The sequence below is a fragment of the Convolutriloba macropyga genome, chromosome 10, assembly GCF_964194025.1.
Source record: "Convolutriloba macropyga chromosome 10, txConMacr16.3, whole genome shotgun sequence".
In the NCBI taxonomy this organism is placed as follows: domain Eukaryota; kingdom Metazoa; phylum Xenacoelomorpha; order Acoela; family Convolutidae; genus Convolutriloba; species Convolutriloba macropyga.
This window is the reverse complement of record NC_134477.1, coordinates 23,673,675-23,685,799: the sequence shown is the minus strand read 5'-3', so window position 1 is coordinate 23,685,799 and position 12,125 is coordinate 23,673,675. Positions and strand designations below refer to the sequence as shown.

Genomic DNA, 12,125 nt, shown 5'->3' with positions numbered 1-12,125 from the left:
GGGGGGGGTAGGTAGTTTAATTGGATCGAATTTTCTCAAACTGACCTCTTCACCTTGAATTACAGACTGTTACCAATTGCTATACATTACAAACTAAGCTATTGTTAAAGTCCAATGTTCGAAAACAGAAGTCAACAATCAAAAAACGGATGTAAAAGCTCGAATATAAAGAAGTCAAAATTCAAGTCATGAACAAACTTGCTTTCTGCTAAAAAAAACCTGTAGAATCTCAATACTCCTCTTAGAGTCGTAAAAACCAAGAGCACCGCAATATAGCTTCGCTCAGCTTACAGCTTCGCAGCTATAAAAAAACTCCCATAAAAACAGTTACCTCTTATTATGGTTTAGAACAAAAAACGTCATCCGAAAAAGTAAAGTTAAAAACCAAAAAAACTGCTTTGAAAAAGCCGTAAGTGATCAAACTATTCCGCTCGCTTAGCAAAACTTTTTTCATGCGTACTTTTCTCGCTAGCTCTCAGAAATGCAGCATGAACTGAAAATCACGTCTCTGTTCTCTCTCCTCTTCAATTCGTTCAGTAGTTTGGCCTAAACACTTAGTTTAGCAAAAAGACGCTCCACCAGTACTCCTCTTCGAATCGAAAAAAAGGAGAGCGCCTAAGTAATATCCCTTGAGAGTCTGGCGGCGGCTATTAAACAGTCTACAAAGTAAACTCAAAAAACAACATAAATAACCTTGAAATTGATTAAAGAATCTCAAATTTGGAAGATAAATAATTGCGTCGAGAAGACTAATGGGACAGACAGATGTACCAAAAACGTGTTTTGCTAACTTCAAATAGAATATCAGAACTCTGTGGACAGTTCAACTTTCGTTTGTGATGGGATCAGCGACGACCCTAACAACGAAATGTACATTGAGAGTACACGGGTTGGTTCATAATACATTATTTTGCAACTGCCCATTTTTCGATCATCGCTCGTACCAGCAAACCTATCCTGCAGATCAATGTACTGCATCTTGAGCGCTACTTTAGTGCCATCCTTTAATTTTGCGTCGAACACTTGCGCAATGCTAGCAGCTGCAATCGGCTTTCTGTTTAACTCAATGAACATATCCTTGACATCTTGACCACCAAAATCCTCTGAAAATATTTCATCGATATCATCAGGAGCACTAGACAGAGCCATGTCATTCAGTTTGGCCAAAGTTGTGATATAGACTGGATTGAGAATGTGGTTCAAAGCTGCTAGTCCCTGGCCGAACTTGATGTAGAGACCTCCATTATCAATGGCTGTTAACAACAACGAATTTGCCCAAATCTTTAGGATTCTTTGACAAGGTCAACGAGTATAACCAGGACGGGAGCATGAAAACAGTAAATTCCCATTCCTTTATGACAATCTGTGGACGAAAGGTGGAGAAAAAGTATTGATTGAGACACCACTAGTATAAGGTCTAACGGATCAGATGAGATCAAATAGAAGTGATAAACCTGTTTGAAGCATGCGCTCTGCAGCACGACAATGGCAGGCATCGAAGACTGACTTGGTCACTGGAGCTTTCTCTGGTTCAGGTGAGGAACTGCTGAGACCTGTCTCTAGCCTCCATTCACTGAAGCAGACAAACGACACCAGTAACGAATCGAAGCAAATCAATGGGTGCAAAAGATGTATGCGGTTATGCAACTTCAACTGTAAGCACAATGCAAGTTCATTTTTACTACCAGGAGCGAATCCAATCAATTTCACAACGCAAAGTCATTTTAAACCATTGTCGTCTTCAGAAATAAAGCGGTCCGGTAAAAAAAGAGACAAAATTAAGACAACCAATGAAGTGAAGGACACAGAGATAGATAGAGATGAAAGTGAGCACCTTATTTTGAAATCTGAAACGACAACCACCCCAAGTTTGATCATGCGGGCGAACCTGGCCACACCTGATGTGTATACCTTGACTTTCCTTCTCTGTTTGTTATCGAGACCATAAGTGTAATAGGCTAAGAGGGCTGATGTTGTGACTGCTGAGTAGACTAAGAACTTCTGCTTTCTTGTCCTCAACAGGACTTGCTTAGTTAAAAGTCCACTTTTACTTGCGCTACTACCCAGAAACATAAAATATCTGAAAAATATTACCCATCGAGTTTATCCTAATACAGACAATGAAGAATGCAAATGATATGAACACAGTTGCAACCAAGATCAAGGTTGCTGGTGTACTTTGTAATAACTCGAAGTAACGATTATGACACACCACAAGTAGAGGACTTGACAAAAACAACGCACAAAATTATTTGAGAAATTGCGCACCGCTGTCTCCGCACTAGCCTCACACACTGTCGGATGTAATCCGGAAGCTAGTGGTCGCCATTCGCGGTTAATCCACAACGGGATCCTACAGGCTCGTCAAATTGACTATGCTAGTAGCGAAGATTTTTAAAATTTGAATGTAAATATATCATGCATCAATCTGTTGATGCAAAATTTAATTGTCGTTCACTTGACTTAATTTCCCCTTTGATAACAGCTTCAACCAACAAAAATACTCCTCTTTCGCCTCATGACGAAAAATTTATCACCAAAATGACAAAAAAATGTCTCATGACAAAAAAGCCACTCATCCTATAATCAATGCCAAATTCCGTGATTGATGTGTAAAATCATAACCGACTAAACGTCGGAAGAATTGCTCTTGAACGACTAGTGGGAGCTCTAATCAATTGCAGCCTGCTTCAGTCGGTGGGGGGGGGGGGAGGGAGGGGTAGCCTAAATGGGACTAATAAGTTCTATAGTGGGCTTCAAATAACCACATTAGAGGTTAACATATACCACTATTAAGATTTAAAGTAAAAAAATGACACCAGTTTCGGCGCATTTTTTATTTGACTCTTAGTATTAAATTGCCGCCAATTGAGTTCAGTTGCTTGAAATTGTGATTGAGAGAGAATTTTAGATCACGCGAAATGCAAAAAGTCCAGGGTGTAAAAGTCACTCGAAAAGTCAAAACCGTCAAGCGAAAATTTTGCATAAAAAAAGACACACACGTTTACAATAATTGCTATGAACTTCGTTCAAGAGCAATTAATAATTGCTATGAACTTCGTTCAAGAGCAATTAAAAACTGTAAAGCACGATTTTAAATGAGTTAAACGCAGCAATAACTCGGCTTAAAAATTATGCTGTCCTTAAAATGTGTGACTGGAATTACGCGTCCAAATTTCGGGACCTGTATCCTTTTTCTTTTGGTTTACATTAGTGCCCGGAAAAAATTTTAACTCACTTTTACAGTATGTATATGTATAGCCCAATAAAAAGGCGGTACAAGCCAATAAAAGTTTTAAAACTGAATTGTGAATTGAAGATTCCATAGACAGCGTAGGGTACATTTCCTAGCTGGGAAGTAACTCACCACCAAATCTGTCCTGCAGATCAATGAACTGTATCTTGATTGCCACCTTCACTCCACTCTCTCTCAGTCGAGCCTCGAACACTTCAGCTATGCTGGCAGATGCGATCGGTTCTCTGTTGAACTCAGAGTACATCTGGTTCACACTTCAACCCAACAACGAAGGATGACTTCTGCCTCAAATCCATTACATGCAAGCTTAAATCTTTTTTTAATCCTTAAATCCTTTAAGGTTACTGGTTCGCTCATTACCTATTCGACGTGTGAAAAATTAAACACACTATGCAACTGTTGTTTCGCTCTTTTTGGTTACTGATTTCATCCAGCGAACTTAGCCAGCTAACTTATCTGAAAATATAGCCAGTAGAGTGTCGGAAAATACCCGCCGTCGACCCCACTGACCGACGTTCGGATTGAAACATTTAGAGGAAAATAAAGAGAAAAATTGACAATTGCCTAATTATTCAAAGGGCTAAAAAGTGTAATTTGGTCAACAGTTTCATTAGATTCATTAAACATGGTTTATTCAACCTTTTAACGGGAGAACAAGAAGCTTAATACTAATAATACCAATCAGCCGTAAACTCAAAGGAACCTTGATAACTTAAGGCTTTAAGTATTTAAACATAAAGTCTTTGTGTATGGGCTCAATTACTTTATCCCGTTTCTTTTGATTTCGCTTTTGGAACTTGACCGTATTTGCGCAAACTTGCAGCTTGAAAAATGAATTCCATTCCGATGAAACAGAGTGAAATAAGTCAGAAGCCAAAAGTGAAAGATAAACAGCATCTTTAACATTAGTAGGAATAGTTATATGCTTTATTTATAGTTAGACTGTTTGCTGTTTTTAATATTACTTGATTCGTTTTGCTGAATCTGTTTCTTATCAGTTGTCTCTAGAAAAATGTTCATTTATTCTAAAAGTTTATCAGATTCAAAGTTAAATTTAGACTTTATAACTCTTAATCATAATATTTACTTTCTTTTATTTCACTATTAATATCTTCTATTTTAGAAGTTGGTGGTTGTGCTCTTAGATTTTTACCAAATTATTCTCTATTCCAATTTGAAGTATACCCTTTTGAAAAGATATTACGTTTATAAGCATTTCTTACAATCATCTTTCAATTTAGATTTATATTTATTAGACGTAATAAGGTATCTAACTTTTTCAGGATTGTTTGATTCATCAACAGGTGTCATTTTTATAGTACAATGAAGGTTATTGCTATATGTTATTACCGCTCCATTTAATAGATTTGTCCAATTACCATCACCATTTAGAAACCTTGGTTTATTAATTATGTGTAAAAATATTATAGAAAATCTCATTAAATACTGCTTTTAGATCACTATGTTGAGTAAAATTCAATCTGCAAGGCGGTTTTGTCGGTTTTATGTTCTTTAGGTAATCATTTAAATGTTTTATTTTAAAACTCTCTACCTCACTACGCAAAATTTTTCTGGCATTCTACCTCCTAGTCAAATTGTTGTATAATCATCAGTTAGACATACCATATTTATTCAATAAAGCTATAGCCCAAGCATATTTGGTACACACATCTAACTGTTAATATAAATTTATAATTATTATTATACTTACTTAAAGATGATTTATCAATTAAATCAGCTGGCCATGTTTCATCTTTGTATAATGGTATCATTCGCTCTCTTCTAAACATTGTTATTTGCGGGGAGAGTACCCCTTTAGCTAATTTTTGTTGTTGCATCTGCTTTGCAGCAACTTTTGTTCATTTATCATAATTAAAAACAAAATTATCTAAATGTTCTTGAGCAATATCGTTCGTTGATAAAGTTGTTTAGATTCTTTCAACATCTCATCATATAATACATCATGTCTTGCTCTTGTTTCTGGTACAAGTAGTTCTAAACTTTCATCATATTGAAAGCTTTAGTAAAGTAATAAATATGGTCTCTACTTTTATACCATCGAGTTCTAGAGATATATCTACATCATTCATTTTAAATCTGTTTGTAGCTGTATGAACTTTTAATTCTAATTGTTTGTTTGTTTTCCCACTTCCACAAGAATTTTAATCATCTCATTGTCAACTGTAAACTTATTACCTTTGTAATCAGGTATTGAAAAAGGCAGTGAAATTTCTCCCGCTTGCAGTGTTTGATTTTGATTACATATACCTTTAATCAATAAAGCCGATTGTTCGTCAAGTTTTTATTTTGTAAATTAAATATTTTAGTTGGTGGATGAAATAACTCCTCTATGTTGTCATAACATTCTTGTTATTTATCTTCTGATAAATTCATCTTCTAATAATTTATCTTCTGATCTATTTCTTCTGTTTTCTTTTTCTAGTTTGTTCAATTCTATTAGTTTTTCTAGTTTATTCATAGACCCTGTCATAACTTCGTTTATTTTAGATTTAAGAAAAACCAATATTAAGTCATCTATGATTATTAATTTATGAATGCATTTTGTAACATTAGAATGAGAAAAACCTAAACAAAAATTTGATACCAATGACCTATATTTTAAAATAATACTTTTATTTTTACGAAAAAATTGAGTAGAAAAGTCATTTTTCACCACTTATAACATTAATAAATCATAGGTAATAATTGTTTTTGACTGTGAAAGATATCACTAGAAAAAGAAAAACCTAAGCTAAGTTTTGATATAAACTTGTCACATAAATAGTTTTTGTTTTAATTTAAAAAACCTTATCTATTTCAAAAACTTAACCGTGTTATTAATTGGAGAAAAGACTTGAATTATAAATGTCGCAATGGATAACAAATTTCAAAATAACAACAGAAACAGAAAGTGCAAACTGAATGGCAATGAATGCGAGACGGTTGAGGCGAAGAGCGAAAGCAATGAAAAGAATTTTAACGTGCGCGCAGCAGCACCAGCCATGAAAAGAAGTTATCTATGATATCATTTCGAAACATGCAGCATCGTTTCAGTCTTTGAAGGTCAACAGGAGGTCATTTAGAGGTCGTTTTGGCATTGAATGCGGACACTGTCATTAGAGATCATATGGTTGCAATTATTTAAAAATTTGAGATAATTGGGATCTGACTTCTACGTTGAAAGTTCCTATGCTGATGTCATTTGGCGTTTTGGACTTTTGACCTCTACATCCACGAATGCATAAAATAGTGCTGCTTAGAAGACTGAAGCTGACACGGGTACGGATAAAGTTAATGACTTCTGGGTATCGTTCGTTTGATTTTTGCGCTATGAGGGAAGCAATGCGTCTGATGAGTTTGTGTGTGATGAGGCTGGCTCACCTGTGGTGGCAAAAAACAACGGTGAAAAAGATCCATGTTCAATGTCCACAATTCTGTCTTGATATTTAAGGCGTTTTAATTTTTCATGTAGAAAATTTGTATCTTTGGTCTCTTTAATTCTGTTTATAGGAGCATAGGGGTTGAAGAACTTTACATCATAAAAGGAGCACTCAAAACCACTGCCCCAGATTCCTTTGCCGGAGATGTCGAGTCTTGCCTCATCTTCGGTGCAGGTAGAGTTTGTAAAAGTCTCGTTGTCGAGAGGCTGCAGATGTGGTTCGACTTTGACGTGGCCAACTTTCTTCATCAAATTAGCAAAGAGATCACCTACTTCATTGTACCTGATAATCGGGAATCCTCCTTTGGGGCAGTGTAGGGCGTGGGACAGTACAAAAGGTGATCCACAGGCACATTTATGAAATCCCACCCGAAGCTGATACAGAGGGCGTCGCGGAATTCCGATTTTGTGAGCCAGAGTCCGTGCTTTTCGATTGGCAAGGCGTTTAGCCACGAGAAGGCTCCTTTCACCCTTGCAAGTTTCAGGGCGTATGAGAAGTAGGGATTCGTAGCTTCAATAATTTGGTTTTGCTTTTGCGAAGCTGTGTTCAGGCGCTCTTTGTGGATCTCTTTCATTCGGTCTTGCTCCAGAATTATGAGGTCGGCCGATGGGTAGTCGAGTGGTGCTGAAAGATTCTGGGAGTCTGAATAGTTTCTATTGTAATCATCTGGTTGACTGATTGCCAGTCCACCGTTTCTGACGTTGAGGGAGAGTACCCGTCTCGTTGTTAGAGGTCATATGGTTGCAATTATTTAAAAATTTGTGATCGGGATCTGACTTCTACGTTGAAAGTTTCCATGCTGATGTCATGTGGCGTTTTGGACTTTTGACCTCTACATCCACGAATGCATAAAATAGTGCTCTTTAGAAGACTGAATCTGACACGGGTACGGATAAAATTATTGACTTCTGGGTATCGTTCGTTTGATTTTTGCGCTATGAGGGAAGCAATGCGTCTGATGAGTTTGTGTGTGATGAGGCTGGCTCACCTGTGGTGGCAAAAATCAACGGTCAAAAAGATCCATGTTCAATGTCCACAATTCTGTCTTGATATTTAAGGCGTTTTAAATTTTCATGTAGTAAATATGAATCTTTGGTCTCTTTAATTCTGTTTGTGGGAGCGTAGGGGTTGAAGATCTTTACATCATAAAAGGAGCACTCAAAACGACTGCCCCAGATTCCTTTGGCCAAGATGTCGAGTCTTGCCTCATGTTTGGTGCAGGTAGAGTTTGTAAAAGTCTCGTTGTCGAGAGGCTGCAGATGTGGTTCGACTTCGACCTGGCCAACTTTCTTCATCAAATTAGCGAAGAGATCACCTACTTCATTGTGCCTGATAATCGGGAATCCTCCTTTCGGGCAGTGTAGGGCGTGGGACAGTACAAAAGGTGATCCACAGGCACATTTATGAAATCCCACCCGTAGCTGATACAGAGGGCGTCGCGGAATTCCGATTTCGTGAGCCAGAGTCCGTGCTTTTTGATTGGCAAGGCGTTTAGCCAGGAGGAGGAGGCTCCTTTCACCCTTAAAAGTTTCAGGGCGTATGAGAAGTAGGGATTCGTCGCGTCAATAATTTGGTTTTGCTTTTGCGTAGCTGTGTTCAGGCGCTCTTTGTGGATCTCTTTCATTCGGTCTTGCTCCAGAATTATGAGGTCGGCCGATGGGTCGTCGAGTGGTGCTGAAAGATTCTGGGAGTCTGAATAGTTTCTATTGTAATCATCTGGTTGACTGATTGCCAGTCCACCGTTTCTGACGGGGAGGGAGAGTACCCGTCTCGTTATTAGAGGTCATATGGTTGCAATTATTTAAAAATTTGAGATAATCGGGATCTGACTTCTACGTTGAAAGTTTCCATGCTGATGTCATCTGGCATTTTGGACTTTTGACCTCTACATCCACAAATTCATAAAATAGTGCTCTTTAGAAGACAGAAGCTGACACGGGTACGTATAAAGTGAATGACTTCTGGGTATCATTCGTTTGATTTTTGGGCTATGAGGGAAGCAATGCGTCTGATGAGTTTGTGTGTGATGGGACTGGCTCCACCTGTGGTGGCAAAAATCAACGGTGAAAAAAGATCCATGTTCAATGTCCACAATTCTGTCTTGATATTTAAGGCGTTTTAATTTTTCATGTAGAAAATATGAATCTTTGGTCTCTTTAATTCTGTTTATGGGAGCATAGGAGTTGAAGATCTTTACATCATAAAAGGAGCACTCAAAACGACTGCCCCAGATTCCTTTGGCCAAGATGTCGAGTCTTGCCTCATGTTTGGTGCAGGTAGAGTTTGTAAAAGTCTCGTTGTCGAGAGGCTGCAGATGTGGTTCGACTTCGACCTGGCCAAATTTCTTCATCAAATTAGCGAAGAGATCACCTACTTCATTGTGCCTGATAATCGGGAATCCTCTTTTCGGGCAGTGTAGGGCGTGGGACAGTACAAAAGGTGATCCACAGGCACATTTATGAAATCCCACCCGTAGCTGATACAGAGGGCGTCGCGGAATTCCGATTTTGTGAGCCAGAGTCCGTGCTTTTCGATTGGCAAGGCGTTTAGCCAGGAGGAGGAGGCTCCTTTCACCCTTAAAAGTTTCAGGGCGTATGAGAAGTAGGGATTTGTCGCGTCAATAATTTGGTTTTGGTTTTGCGTAGCTGTGTTCAGGCGCTCTTTGTGGATCTCTTTCATTCGGTCTTGCTCCAGAATTATGAGGTCGGCCGATGGGTCGTCGAGTGGTGCTGAAAGATTCTGGGAGTCTGAATAGTTTCTATTGTAATCATCTGGTTGACTGATTGCCAGTCCACCGTTTCTGACGGGGAGGGAGAGTACCCGTCTCGTTATTAGAGGTCATATGGTTGCAATTATTTAAAAATTTGAGATAATTGGGATCTGACTTCTACGTTGAAAGTTCCTATGCTGATGTCATTTGGCGTTTTGGACTTTTGACCTCTACATCCACAAATTCATAAAATAGTGCTCTTTAGAAGACAGAAGCTGACACGGGTACGGATAAAGTGAATGACTTCTGGGTATCATTCGTTTGATTTTTGGGCTATGAGGGAAGGAATGCGTCTGGTGAGTTTGTGTGTGATGGGACTGGCTCCACCTGTGGTGGCAAAAATCAACGGTGAAAAAGATCCATGTTCAATGTCCACAATTCTGTCTTGATATTTAAGGCGTTTTAATTTTTCATGTAGAAAATATGAATCTTTGGTCTCTTTAATTCTGTTTATGGGAGCATAGGAGTTGAAGATCATTACATCATAAAAGGAGCACTCAAAACGACTGCCCCAGATTCCTTTGGCGGAGAATTCGAGTCTTGCCTCAGCTTCGGTGCAGGTAGAGTTTGTAAAAGTCTCGTTGCCGAGAGGCTGCAGATTTGGTTCGACTTCGACCTGGCCAACTTTCTTCATCAAATTAGCGAAGAGATCACCTACTTCATTTTGCCTGATAATCGGGAATCCTCCTTTGGGGCAGTGTATGGCGTGGGACAGTACAAAAGGTGATCCACAGGCACAATTATGAAATCCCACCCGTAGCTGATACAGAGGGCGTCGCGGAATTCCGATTTTGTGAGCCAGAGTCCGTGCTTTTCGATTGGCAAGGCGTTTAGCCAGGAGAAGGCTCCTTTCACCCTTGCAAGTTTCAGGGCGTATGAGAAGTAGGGATTCGTCGCGTCAATAATTTGGTTTTGCTTTTGCGTAGCTGTGTTCAGGCGCTCTTTGTGGATCTCTTTCAATCGGTCTTGCTCCAGAATTATGAGGTCGGCCGATGGGTCGTCGAGTGGTGCTGAAAGATTCTGGGAGTCTGAATAGTTTCTACTGTAGTCATCTGGTTGACTGATTGCCAGTCCACCGTTTCTGACGGGGAGGAAGAGTACCCGTCTCGTTATCTCGTCTGCACTATCTCTGTTCGTCAAGGCTGGGAAGAGCTTGCTGCTGATGATTTCTTCAGCATGGCGAAGAAAATCTGTTGTTTTAGGTGTGGTTCTGTACAGAAACGTCATTTTATTCTGAAGTCCTTTGACGTAGCAGTGGAGGGCTGCGTGGGGTGATGACTTGCCAAAGTTTGAGAGCATTTGAATTAATTTCGTGTAATCGTTGGTTTTGTGTAATCGTTGGTTGTGTGTTTCAAAAACTCCTGCATATCCTTGTCACTGCCAATAACTGATCGGAGAACTCTTATTGGCAGTGACGAGGATATGCATGGTAATTATTAATAGAGTGGTAATCAATAGAGTGGTAATTATTAATTAATACTCTATTGCTATTCTCAATACTTAACTCATATACCACTGTGAAAAAACATCGCTTGCTTGCTTCAAAAACATGCTTTTTTCAATCAAATTGATAATTTCGAAAACGCGTTATCGCCAGAAGATTTTTCTGGGATAATTCTATTTGTGTTGATTGGTTTACTTTAAACAACTTTTATGGTTAACCATATTTTTGTTCAATGGAGATACATGGTGTTTCGTTTTCTTTTAAAGTTATGGAAACATATCGTTGGAACTATGATTTTATTATTGATTTAAAAGTTAGGAGTAGGTAATATGTGCTGTAAAAATGAAATGGAAAGTCTGCCGATTAGGCAGTTTTTCATTTTAGTTTTTAAAAATCTACAATCGTGTTAATTACCGCTTTTTACAAACTTTTTTAAGGTGGCTGGAAAGCACATATTACCCACTACTCCTAACGACAACAGCATTGAACGTATATCTACGAACTCTATATCTAAGAAGAAGAAGAAGTCATCTTTCCTCTTTCCGAAGTCCTCCATTAGAATCTGATCTAGGTCGTCCTCTTTGGATATTAGTGCCTGGTCATTTAGCTGAGACAATATTTTCACGTACACTGCTGGGAATGCGTGAATGCATGAGGCTACTGACTGGCCGAGTTTGATATAAAGTCCTTTGTTGCTGAGAGCTGAAAATACGTTATCAATTATCAATATTAGCCTGCTGAGAAGCTGAGGGCGGCTATTAACGATAATTACGACACACACTTTGCTGAACTATTTCGAGAGCAGAAAAAATAAATCAATTTGAGGGTAGCCATAACGTTCCAAAGCTTGATCATATTCCAACGTTGTGATAACTTTGTATAGATAAACTGATCGGTGCAGAATAAAGGCTATTATCTGCTCACAGAGGTCAAGATAGAACAAAATTCAAGAATTCACTCGCAAATAGATGCTAACCGGCATTATAGATCAAATCAGATGTCCGCTCATTAAACTGTTCAGATGCTTTATCATATTCGTCAGAACCCACGATCAAACTCTTGACACTAAAAAAATAGCTCTCAGAATCGTCGCAACTACCCAACGATTGTTGCTTTTGTTGTAGAGATTTTACAGAAGGGTCCGAGGAATTTTATCCCCGAAAATTTTATTGCAACGTCCTATACACCACAAAATTAAGTATCACATTTGTGACT

At 38.6% G+C, this 12,125-nt stretch overlaps 1 protein-coding gene across 4 annotated transcripts in view; it reads right to left on the bottom strand.

Moving 5' to 3' along the window:
- The window catches only part of LOC142348829 (putative aarF domain-containing protein kinase 5), a 65,934-nt gene that overhangs the window by 50,689 nt on the left and 3,120 nt on the right, over positions 1-12,125 (bottom strand). Inside the window, exons 1-3 of one of the 4 annotated variants that reach the window (XM_075400356.1) lie at positions 1,835-2,107; positions 1,455-1,573; positions 945-1,253 (exon numbers count right to left, since the gene is read on the bottom strand). In XM_075400356.1, the coding sequence (XP_075256471.1) occupies positions 945-1,253; positions 1,455-1,573; positions 1,835-2,073 (667 nt within the window). In that variant the 5' untranslated portion in view covers positions 2,074-2,107. Of the gene's footprint in view, positions 1-944; positions 1,254-1,454; positions 1,574-1,834; positions 2,108-3,367; positions 3,515-12,125 lie in introns of those variants that run through there. The other 3 variants (XM_075400357.1, XM_075400358.1, XM_075400359.1) reach the window with 3 other exon arrangements.